The following is a 13,219-nucleotide window of genomic DNA, read 5'->3' on the forward strand; positions in this document are numbered from 1 at the left end:
TTCGTTTGAAAAACTCAGTGAAAGTAAGTTGTGTTGAGTTGATCTGTGAATGGATTTACAAAAGAGACCTGTCAGACCAAGGGTCAGCAGCAAAATGTATCTGAGAGGGACACAAAACATCCACAAATAGAAACTTAAGGACCAAAGAGAGACATAAAACATCCACAAATAGAAACTAAAGGACCACAGAGAGACATAAAACATCCACAAATAGAAACTAAAGGACCATGAGACACAGAACATCCGCAAATAGAAACTAAAAGACCATAGAGAGACACAGAACATCCACAAATAAAAATAAAACAGCTATAAAGAGACACAAACTGAGCAGAAGAGAAACAAAAAGATGACAACAAGTGGTACAACAACCACAAAGAGACATAAAATGACTGCAAAGAGATACAAAGCATTTACAGAGACACAAAACATTCATTAAAAGGCAAAAAAAAACCAAAAAAAACAACAACTATAAAACTGAGATGAACTGCAAGAGATCAAACGAGAGTAAAATGACTTGTAAGAGACCACACAAACTGCTTCTTTTTCAGTCTTGCTTCGAGGCTATATGTCTGCTCCCAGGGGCCCATCGTAATCTGTCCATGGTGCCACGCACAGATAGAGAAACGTATTTCTTTCAGACGGAGAACTATACGGCTCTATTAAGAGTTAAACGTGGAGCAGCGGTCAGCCACACGCTCCCTGTGAGTCCAGTCCTGGGACCCCCCGCAGGAACTCTGAGAGTCTTCAGGACCGCGGTGAGGGGAGGCGGTGCGCTCTGCTCGGACCCACTACAGTCTCGTAAAAGCCCTCCCTCCTCGTTCCCCTCCATCACTTGACAGAGAGCGAGCGGTGCGAGAGCATCCTCCCCGCCGGGTACCGGACAGCCCCTCCACTCTGTGGCAGCAGGGCTACCGCAGCGCAGCGCAGCGCACCGGAGCGGAGCTGGAGGAGAGCGTCGAGCCGGAGTGGAGAGAGGAGAAGAGGAGGAGGAAGGACGGACAGACAGACGGACTGTCTCCCCTCCGACAGGCAGGATTGTAATCTGCAGCATCCCGTCGCTTCAACATGCCTCTGGGGAGTAAAAGACTCGCTGGGATTACTGCGCTGGTCGCGTCGCTGCTGCTCGGCTCCTGTGGGACAGGTGGAGAAGGTGAGCGGCTCTGTGCGCTTTCTGGCGAGGAGAGCGGGCTGATAGAGCGCTGCTTGGTTGAGAGGGACCCTCATGGTTTACTGTCGCGCTAAACGACATCACTGGCTGTAAGGGAATGTGCTGAGGCTGCTGGGGGGGTTTGACTGTGTTTGACACATATGGCTGCTGATGAGACTTTTAAATGTCTGATGATAAATCAGCTCATTTCCAAAGACAATGAAAAGAAAAGTGTGTGTCTCTTTTTTGTACTGATATAATGTCTCTGGACAGGATGTAAATTGGTCAGACATGATAAAAGAAAACCGTCAAACGCAACTGAAATACACTTAAACACAATAATAACTGAGAGATTCAGATTCCAGGGATTATTTTCTATTGATTATTCAAACAACTATTTTCTCATCCATTGATTAATCGTGTAACCTATAAAATACCAGAAACAAGAAAGAAAAACAGCTGGTTTGAATTTCACAAAGCTCAGTATCACACCTGTGAATGTCCTGTTTTGTCCGACCGAAGATATTCACTTTACATTGATGTCAATCAGTGAAAAGAAGCTGCAATTTCAGGACATCTGTGCAAAGAATATGTTCCTTCCTAACCGAGCGCGTTCCTCACAAAGTCAAGAATTCTGACTTTCTTGTGATATAAAGGCATGAGGCAGCAGCTGGAAGCCAGTTTTGATGTGCTTCTGCGACCTGTTTCTCCAGATTTGAGGAGCTGTGTACTGTAGCTCATGCTGTTTATGCCGTGAATTTAGTGAATTAAACAGTTGGCTGGGTCTGATCAAGCAACTGTGGGGGCTCGTTGTTGAAAGGGAGCGAACACCCTCCGGGGGATTTACAGCTGTCAACTTTAAAGAGAGCGAATACCACAAGTTGCGTTCTTATTTTAGAGTGGTGTTGTCTCATGAGGGGAGGCGATAGAGGGGGAGGAAGACGGCAGCCTGTCCGTGGAGATGTGAGACAGCTGCACGGGAGGATGCTGCTGCTGTATCAGGTCCTGTTTTATAGTCAGAAAGGATCATAAAAGGTTGGTTGTCAGGTAAAGTCAAGTGAACTGAAAGAGTTGCTTGTTTAAAAGTTTTGTGAGAAAGCTGATGTGAAAGAGTGAGAGAAAACCCAACAAGTGTGATGGATGGATGGATGGATAGATAGACTGATTGATTTCATGCTGTTGTCGAGTGTGAGCTGTTGTTTTGCTCTCTGGAGGTATAAATGAATAGTTCCAGTCCCTGAACTGTTAAAGAAGTGGCTCAGTAAAATCTGACGACCCTTCTTCCCCGCTGTAATTAGACTTTACTCCCTCAGTATGACGCTGTAAGTGAGGGCAGCCTTATACATCACACCCCTGCATGCGCATCGACCCAGAAAGCACTAACAAGGCTGATGGATCAGGCCATACGCAATTTTTAATCAGCTGGTTTAATTGGGAAGCAGAGAACAACTACAGAAACAAAACAACTACAAAAAGATGCAGCATCACTACAAAGAGACACAAAACAACTACATAGAGATACAAAATGACTACAAAGAGATGCAACACAACCACAAAGAGATGCAAAATGTGTTTAAAGAGACACTAAAGTACTGCAAATACATACAAAATGACTACAAAGAGATGCAACACAACTACAAAGACACATTTAACAACCACAAAGAAAAGTAGGATGACTTAAAAGAGACACTTAACAACTGTAAACGGACACATGTCTACTAAGAGACACAAAACTACAAAAAGATGCAAGACGATCACAAAGACACATTAAACAACCACAAAGAGATGCAAAATGACTTTAAAGAGACACTAAACAACTACAAACACATACAACACGACTACAATGAGATGCAACACAACTACTACACACGTTAAACAACCACAAAGAAAAGCAAAGTGACTTAAAAGAGACACTACAAAGAGACAACTGTGACTGTAAACAGACACACCATGTCTACAAAGAGACACAGAACTAGAAAAAGATGCAACATGATCACAAAGACACACAAAACAACCACAAAGAGATACAAAATATGTACAATGAGATGCAACACAACCACAAACAGATAAAAAATTACTACAAAGAGATGCAACACAACCACAAAGACATGTTAAACAACCACAAAGAGAGGCAATATGACTTAAAAGAGACATTTAATTGTAAACAGACCCAAAATGATTACATAAAGATGCAAAACTACCAAAAATAGATGCAGCGCAACCACAAAGAGACATTCAATGATGACAAAGAAATGCAAAATGACTATGAAGAAACACTGCACAACTACAAACAGATACAAAACGACTACAAAAAGACGCAACACAACCACAAAGAGATGTCAGATGACTACAAAGAGACACTAAACAACTTCAGATACAAAGCAACTACCAAAACTGCAAGACAAGCAGAAATACACATTAAACAACCACAAATAGGAGCAAAATGACTACAAAGAGACACTAACCAACTACAAAGAGACACAAAACAACTACACGAAGATGCAAAATGACTAAAAAGAGATGTAACAGAACCACAAAGAGATGTCAGATGACTACAAAGAGACACTAAACAACTTCAGATACAAAGCAACTACAAAAACTGCAACACAAGCACAAATACACATTAAACAACCACAAAGAGGAGCACAATGACTACAAAGAGACACTAACCAACTACAAAGAGACACAAAACAACTACACAAAGATGCAAAATGACTAAAAAGAGATGCAACAGAACCACAAAGGGACATTAAATGATCAAAGAGAAAAGCAAAATGACTACAACTAGGTGCCTGGTGGATCAGAAAGTTCTCACACGCACATTTTTAATCAGCTGGTTTAATTAAGATGGATGGATGGTTGAAGGATGATGGAAGCTTGATGTAGACATTGTGTTTTCTCAACTGTATTGATTATTTTGGAAAACAATGGCTGTGAAACAAAGGGAGGTACTGATAGTATGGAATGAAACTGACTCACATTGTCTGTGTTGGCTCAGACACAACAGTCTCCTCTGAGCATGAAGCCCAGCAGACAATTCAGAAAATAAGTCTTTTTTTTAACTGTATCACTCCACTGTGCTTCACATGTTTAGCTCTGCAGCATACTGTATATCAGTCAGGGCCTCCATCATCCTCTTAATGACTCGTCTTCTGTCCAGCTTATGCTTCCTAAGGAAAGAAAAGGTTTCAGCTCAGTGTCGTATCATTCATTTTGTTTTGTACAAGGAGGACAGGAGGTTTCTGTCATTGTCACATCCATCATCCTCAGCCGCACTCTGTCTTTGTCTGCTCATTCACTGCATCTCCCTCTCTCTCTCTCACACACACACACACACACACACACACACACACACACACACACACACACACACACACTCATACTTAAGCTGCCAGTATCACTCAGTTACGAGTGGACACTCAAACAGCTCTGGGACCAGATGTTGTCTGACAATTCCTGTAACTTTCAGAAAGCATTCAGTCAGCGTTCGCTTCTTCAGGTGTTTGGAAGTAAGAGAGCAAAAAATATTTTAACTTCTCTCTCAAGCTGTCTTTTTAAATGACTTACAACAATTTGAATCCTTTTCCATGCAACACTATGATTACCTTTCAGGAGAGACTGTCTGAAAAACTGTGCAACAGCTAGGGGTACACGAAACTGAATTGATTTGAAAATATGTTATTTAACTGATTGACGCACGGTGGAACAAGAGGTGTGCGCTTATGCTTTTAGCGCAGCAGCTACAGTGATTTGAGCTTTAAGTGGATTTAAAGAATCTAGGTCTGTTCAAATCAGTTTTGGATTGCTGGGAGACTTGAAGTCCCCATCTACTTCAGTTGTTTAGGAGAATACTACGGAAATATTTTGTGGACAATGAAACCTTCTCTGTGTTCCACTGGCACACGGTTGAGTAAGTAATGACTGCATTTGCATTTTTGGTTCAACTGTGCCTTTAAGTGAGGATGGCTTCACTTTATTCAGACAGCAGTGTGCACGGCATGGGAACTTGGTTCGGGTCTTGAGTCGTAGCATTTATTTCAAACAAAATAGCCGAAGCTTAGCCTTACACAACGTAACTTATTCCTGGAGGAAGGAGCTTTTTTCAAGAGAACATCTTAGAAATACATTTGAAAAAATATTCCATGATGCTTAGCCCCAGCAGAGAGTTAGGACACCAGTCTTGCAATATACCGGCAGACACCCCTGTCCGGTAAACACTTTCTCCCTCCGTTCAACTGGTGAAAATTGTCTCATATCCACATACGCTCCTCCTTTTTCTTTTTTATTTACCATTACAGAAAACACAATTTTGTCAAAATCTTGATTATTGCCCAGGTGGAAGCAGTAGGGTGACTTCAGGAGCGTTTCATGTCCCACATGGCTAAGACTGTGGGTTGGGTAGATTTGTTTGATTATTTAAGTGGCTGAGGCTGAAGGGGGGGGTTGCTGTTATTTTCTCAGACTCCCAGAAATTCATCTCCCCTAGTCCAGAGCCAGACAGAGAATAAGTTGGAAAGAAATATGCCGGGAGAAGAGTTGATTTAAATTTGGTCCTAGCTCCCCGCTTCATATGCGAACAGCCCTGTCTCATCAGAATTTATTACTTTTCAATGAGCTGGTGGTTTGCACCGAGAGAACATAAACCTCTGAATAAAATCAATTTGGTGTGAATGTGTGAGATATTTTCTCTGCAAACCCTTCCGTCCTTTGTGCTCCATGAGACTGTGGTGTCTTCGAGATCCACTGTAAGGAAAGAGCGAAGCAGTGGAGGATAAATCGCCCTTAGTTTTCTGCTTTAGTGTCAGTTATGAAAATCTGTTTAGTAAAAGTGGAGCCATGAAGAGGTTCTGATTAAGTCAAGGTTACAGCAGCAGTGCTGGTGGTGTGGGCCTGGGGCTGCCAGTCATGAATCTAGATTTATTAATCCAGGGACAAGTAGTTAAGCGATAAAAGTGACAGAGAACTGCAGTCCATCCATCTGCCTTTGTGACCTGTGGGATTTTGTGTTTGCCCAAGGCCGGCTCCCCGGTGGATGTCTGCCTCCCTAAAAACAGACCCATTCATCAAATGGCCCCGTCATTATATCAGATGACTTGTTATCGGTCCAAGAATCAGCACATTCTTCTGGGGTCACTACTCACTGTCAGTCTGTGAGGCAGGAGGAGAGTAGAAACTGTGGGCATCAGCCATTAGCAAATATGAATTTATCCCCTCTTTATGTCAATCTGTATGTACTTTAACTTACAAAAAAATATTAGTGACAGCTGATATTCATTCTAACTCTACCGCCTTATTTTCTTTTCCAAACAGCAAAGATGGTGAGGAACAAATGTCTCCGTCGAATTATTACCCTAATACTTTAAGCTCCTGTTGGTATGATCGTTTATTTTTGAGTTTCATTCCCAACTTGTCAGATACTGATGCTTTTGGATGGTGGCCGACCTGACCAACAATCACAAAGTGTCAGTATTTGGCGAGCGTCAGTGTTACTATCTTACCAACAGGAACTTAAATCGAAAGAAGGGTTACCTGAAATAAAAGCAATCCATTACATTGTGATCTGCTAGTGCTTTATATTTCATGCCAAAAATGTTGTTGGGTCATTATCTCTGATTAACTAACGATTAAGTCACATTTTCACGTTATATGCAGTGGAGGTGGACAGCGAGTTCCTCAAAACCATACTTGAGTACCTGAGCAACTGCATTTAGTTTCCGACGCTGCAGACAGACCCTGCACACGTAACTTCACAACTTTTATCAAACATGATGAAAACTTCAGAACTCACTTGCAACACAAGCTCCATTCAGTTGGTGAGCAGCAGGTGACGTTTCATGTAATTGTAGAGGTTCAGATTTCACTTTTCTTGAGCACTTTAAGGACTTCTAACTCAACCTGCTGATGAATATCACATGCTTTGATGAAAAGTTCCAGAACACATTTTTGATAGAGTCAGGACTTGCTAGTGACAGGCATACTGGACGATTGTCTTTGCGTGGTAAACTTTATGAAATGGTTGTAGTTTTGTTTGGTTTAGGCACCAACTACTGTGTGTGAAATTATGTTTCATATGTGAATAAGTCAACGTTGACTTTTGTTTTTTACATGGGACACAAACAGTGGTCTCCTCGGTGAAAGTCTTGTGTTTGACCCATCTGTTCATCCCAACCCTATTTGTATGCGAAATTTGTCGCTTTATAAACCTGACACTACCTGACTTCCTCCTTTGCTCACGTCATGATTTGTTTGACCACTAGAGGTCACTGCCTCAAAACCTACATATAGATCGTAATAAGCTGCTTGCAATGCTGACCCATACAGCAGTGTTTTGGGGGAGGATAGCCTGAGTTTAATGCATGAGATGACCAAAATCACACAGGTGGTAACGTTGCAAGGCTTAGACCACGCCAGACAATTAAGATAGATAATTCAAGAAGACGCCTTAGTGCGTTGGGCTAGAAGAAAAAGCGAATAAGAGAAACTGGAGCAGGAGTTGGTAGGAGATGAACTGAGGAGTGTACAAAATAAACTGAGAAGAAGTGGAGGAGTTCGGTTCAGTGCACTGTGTGGACATTCATTGTAGCTGCCCTTCGTCTTCAAGCCATGCGGTGACACTCCCAACTCCTTCTCTCATTTCACCCATCAGTGGGTTTTCTTTTTTTACTTTTCTTGTGTGTGTGTGTGTCTGTGTGATGTCAGACTGACCCCCTCTGTTCTCACCTTCACACGGCTGCAGCTCTGTGGTGAACAGCGACGCAAGTTTCAGCAATAAAATCCTGTTCTTCTGTAGCGCAATCTTACGTTCTTGCCAACGTGTTGACATTACTGTAACACGGTTTCCCAACCCGATTACCTTTATCTTTGAATTCAACCCTGCGGTTGTGAAGTGTTTTATTTGAAGACATTGTCATTTTCTTTATGACAATTATCGCAGTCAGTGAGCAGAGCTAAATTCATATAAAAATGTATCAGCAGAATGGCCGTGTCTTTTAGGTGTTTTTAAAGTTAAATGGCCTGTCAGGAAGGAAATGTTGGGTCTAATATAACAATAATGAGGTTGGCAACCACATATTGATGACTCAGCAGAGTAAACTATTTACAAAACAAAGTGTACAAAAGTACATTGCAGAAAATTTTGTAATATTCACATTTAATGGATGTTATGTGCCTGTAGTAGACTTTGATCAACAGTTCATCAAACTGTCTACTCGTGCAGAAGAACACTCTCACATTTCTTTTTATTTGTTTGTTCTTTTCCTTTTTTATCTCACTGAGACAACAAACACGAGGATGGTAAATAACTCTGAAGTGTAGTTTATTTACCAGTGTATATTGAGAAAGTAAGACTTCTGACAACTGGCTCACTTGCAGAGAATGTGTTTTTTGAACAACAAGCCCTGTTATGTACAAGTTCTGTTAACAACGCATCAACCGCAGTACCTCAAACGTCACATCAAATAAATGGAAATACATTTTTTGATTCGATTTTTCACAACATCACGCAATTGAAATCACATTTACACATCCCTTTTTGAAGTGAAAAATAATATCCACATTTTCTATAATGTTTAAAGGCAAAAAAGGGTCTTCTGGGAATATTAGATACGCAGCTTTAAACTGGCCGTGGAGGCATGTCGTGTTGATTGATGTCAGCTGGCAGGCTGAGCACCGGCAGGGGAGTGAGCGACAAAGCAAACAAATGCTGTAGCCCTCATGTTAAGGGACAGACACCATGCTTTTTAGGAATTAATCAGCATCTTATTGACCAAAGTGACATGAAGAGGTCACTTTAGAGGCTGTTTAATACGTTGCAGAAAAAATATAGAGATATGCATGTCTTAGCTGACACAAAAACAACAGCAATAATATAATAACATTGTACTCTCCAAGTTTTATTGTGCATGCACGGGAGGACTCACATGACACTATTTCTGTCAGCAGTTTCACACCATTCCACGTATTTTCACTTGGCGGTTACTGGCTATGAATTGAAGCAATGAACCTGCAAAGAAAAGTGAAGAAGAAACTACAAGCTGCTATGTGAAGACTTCCAAATTGTTCAATCTCCCATAAGGAAAGTAAAGCCTATAAATGATAGACATAACAGGCGAAACTGCCGGAAGAACACCAAAGTTTTACGGTACTTGCTAACTTTCTTTCAAAGTTTCATGATCATGCATGTATGTGTAGTGATGCATTACAAGCCTCGTGCTACTCATGTCCTATTTACGGAAGTGCATGTCTGAGTAGGTCTCAGTCAATTAAACATCAAATTGTCATCTGAGTACATATAAATACAGTTACTGCTTAACCTGCTGCTTTAACCTTCCTCCTTTCTGATCTAATGAAAGCCTTTTCTCTTTGCTGGCTTGAGGAGTGGAGTGGCACAGTGGGAGCGGGGCCTTAAATTGCCTCTTCAAATGGATAATAATTATAACGCTTAATCATGTACTGATGCTATTCTCACCTCCCTCTCTTTATGAGAAGAGCCTTTTGTAATGACAGCGAGCAGGAGGCTCAAGCCGAACCGGACACCATTAATTCAATCAAGGTTTTAAACCTGTCAAGTGTTGTCCGGTTATTGTAGTTATCATAATCAGAGTGCAATTATGCAATGACAGTTGGGGGGGGGGGGGTCTGATCTCCCTCTGCCTCCTTAATACAGCAAATATATGTAAAACTCACCATCACTCATACTTTCCTGCTCAGTATTTGGCTTGGTATTTGATTTCTTCAAAGCAATGTCAATTAATTAAACATATATAATTTAAAATAAGTGATTGTATTAAGTGTTTTCAACACCTTCAATTCAGTATTCAGTCGATGCACCTTTGGCCTCAATCACAGCACTGAGTGTGTGTGGAGAGGTCTCAGTCAGGCGAGCACATCTGGACACTGCCATTTTACTCCATTCTTCTTTGCAAAACTGCTCAAGCTCTGGCAGATTGCACGAGGATCGGCCTTGAACAGCCCTTTTCAAGTCCAGCCACAAATTCTCTGTTGGTTTGAGGTCTGGGCCTTGACTCGGCCACTCCAGAACTTTCACCTTCTCCTCTTTAAACAATTTTGTGTAGCTTTTGCTGTATACTTTCGGGTCATTGTCTTGCTAGAAAATAAATCTTTTCCCACGTCATAGTTCTCTTGCAGACCGAATCAGGTCTCCCTCAGGGTTTCCCTATATTTTGCTGCATTTATTGTACGCTCTACCTTTTCAAGCGTTCCAGGGCCTGCTGCAGAGAAGCATCCCCACAGCATGATGCTGCCACCACCAGTGCTTCACAGTGGGGATGGTGTGTTTGTGGTGATGGGCAGTGTTTGGTGTCCGCCAAACGTAAGTGTCTAGCTCCATTTTGGTCTCATCAGACCAAAGAAACTTGAAGTTGGTCTTAGAGTCTCCAACATGCCTTTGGGTGAACTCTAGCTAAGTTTATTGAGCGTTCTTCAACAGTGGCTTCCTCTTTGCCTCTCTCCCACAAAGCTTTGACTGGAGAAGAGCCCGGGCAACAGTTGTTGGATACAGATTCTCTCCCATCTCAGCTACTGAAGCTTTTAACTACTTCAGAATAATCATTGTAGGTGTCCTGGTTGCCTCCCACACTAGTCCCCTTTGTGCACAGTCATTCAGTTTATGAGGATGGCCTGCTTTAGACAGATTTACACATGTGCCATATTCCTTCCATTTCATAATTATGGATTTAACTGAACTCAGGGGGATGTTCAACACACAATTCACAATACAAATGTTGTATGCATTGACTCCTCAGTATTAAATGTGTTCTCTGTCAAATGTATTTAATATATCAGTTGCAGCATGATTTTCTGCAAAATGAGTACCCTTACTATAAACGTCATACTACTAACTCAATACTACTACTTCTATATCTTTACGTAAGAAGGATTTTAAATGCAGGACTTTTACTTGTAATTAAATATTTTTACCTTGTAGTATTGATACTACTCAGTAAAGGATCTGAGTACTTCTTCCACCACTGTCTATACTGACTAAACTAATCCTCCATTGTCTCATTGCCACGTTTGCTATCACCAGTGTAAGCTAACATTTTAAATTACATTTCATATTGAAATGCTGAGTGTTTACATCATCCTACAGCGTTTTGTGTGATGTGCTTGAACGCGGGCCAGAAACTGATTGGAATGAGATATAGTGAGCGGATGAGACATTCACCTAAGGTAAGGTTAGGAAATGGCACCGTCCCTTTTAGGGGTGCCTGAAATCGTATAAAAAGTTTCTTCAAGGCATGAATATGGGAAATGTATTGTAATTGAGATTACAGGTAAGGAGGATACATGTTTCAACCCCCTCCAACCTGTTGTTTTTACCTCCTTTGGGGGCGTCCAAGTCTTAATTAGGGGGGTCAGACCCCCTAAATTTTTTACAAAAAAAAAAATTAATCATCACTGAGGAGAATTATTAAAGATTTGAGAGTTGTAGAAGAGGCCCTGGAGAGCTAAGTGTTATTTCAGTGGCAGGATCTCAGCCAAGGAAACTCTGTCCTTCCTCACAAATCAGCAAATACAACAAAAAATGAATCAGGGTCATGTAGGAAACACAGTTCTTTAGAGTTTAACTTTGAATATAGAGTGAATAATATCGTAGAGTGAATAATATTGCCTGTGTTTAATAATAAATAAGAGAGTCTAACTTTTGGTGAGTTAATAGAGACACCGTGAAGACAAAGATGGACTTCAGACAACTCAGTGAAAAGGTGATTTAAAAGCACAAATATGTCTCTTGTCCGGTGGCAGTGATGTGATTGTGTTATAAAGACACAGAGTATGCAGTAGATGAATTTATGGGTCATCAAAACGACAAACATATGAGTCTGTCATGGTTTGGGTTTTCGGTCTACTCGTTTCCTGTTTTATTTTGTAAGTTGTAGCCTCATGTGTGTTGTTCCTATTTACACTCTGCGTTTATGTTTTTTTATGATTAGTTTCACCTGTCCCTTGTTAGTCGTTCCTCCCTTCTGTAATTAAGGCTGTGTTACCCTCTCTCTTTGTCATTTAATCTGCGTTGTCACTTCTATTCTGTGTTCTCCCTGTATATTACCTGTTTGCTACCTGTGTTCCCTGTGTTTTCTGGTTTGTATTTAGTTTAAGTTGTTTTTTTTCCCTTCTGGCTTCTTACCTCTGTTGCCTTCCTTTTAGTTAGAGTTAGTAGAAATCCTCACAAATCTACATAAGACAGACATAGTTCATTGTGAATAGTTTTGAATCTTCCCTCTCATTACTATTGTGTTTGCATGTATGTTTTTCATGCTTGCCGCAACACTCATATGCTAATGGGACGGGGGAACCTCACAGACTCCAGATAAATGTTTTAATTGCTGCTCTGTTGCCGCGCTGTTTTCTTTGATTTATTTAATTCTGCTGATTGGCTCCGCCTCCCGCGGAGCAACATATTAATGTAGTCGGGATGAAAGAAATTAAAGCGTTGTTTTCATACCATTTCACAGAGAAGAGCGAGATAATTAAGTTGCACGGAACAGTTTGTCTACAGGAGTGTTATGGGATTTTCTAACTAGGGTGGTCTCAGATGTCGAGCGTCAGCAGAATTACGGACCTTCCTGGTGTGTCACGAACAAACTATAGTTTGACTTACACAGCCAGAAAATGGTGGTGATTATAGATGGCTCAACACAATGCTTTGAGGCACGCCTCACACCGCAGCCCACGAGTGGATCAGGGGTAGATCAGGACATTTTGTATATAAGTTAAAGGTTCTCAGTAGATGAACGTTGGTGACTTTTATCAGGTGTTTTTTTTCTGTATTTATACAAAAAAATGTTGAATTGATTCCTGTGAGATTTAGTACAGGTACTCATGCTCCCCAGAGGATGAACTGTACAAACTTTGATCCCCTCACCTGGACCGTCTAGATCAGTGTGCATCAAACGTTTCAAAAATTGTTTCACCTCAGAAAGTTCCACTCTCCAAGTGTGTATGTATTATCATGATGTTAAAATATAGTAGCATAATCCTACTGTATTCAGCTTACTCTGCTGCTTTTGTCAGCAGGTCCTTTTAGCAGTGCTGCCTGGCACTCATGCT

The 13,219-nt window shown here is 41.2% G+C and overlaps 1 protein-coding gene across 1 annotated transcript in view; it reads left to right on the forward strand.

The window, feature by feature from the left end:
* Positions 1–568: 568 nt before the first annotated feature.
* LOC115592007 (contactin-associated protein-like 4) overlaps positions 569–13,219 on the forward strand; it is a 117,791-nt gene continuing 105,140 nt past the window's right edge. Inside the window, exon 1 of the mRNA XM_030434465.1 lies at positions 569–1,150. Coding sequence (XP_030290325.1) covers positions 1,066–1,150 — 85 coding nt within the window. The 5' untranslated portion in view covers positions 569–1,065. The remainder of the gene's footprint in view (positions 1,151–13,219) is intronic.

The sequence above is a fragment of the Sparus aurata genome, chromosome 11 (genome assembly GCF_900880675.1).
Source record: "Sparus aurata chromosome 11, fSpaAur1.1, whole genome shotgun sequence".
In the NCBI taxonomy this organism is placed as follows: Eukaryota; Metazoa; Chordata; class Actinopteri; order Spariformes; family Sparidae; genus Sparus; species Sparus aurata.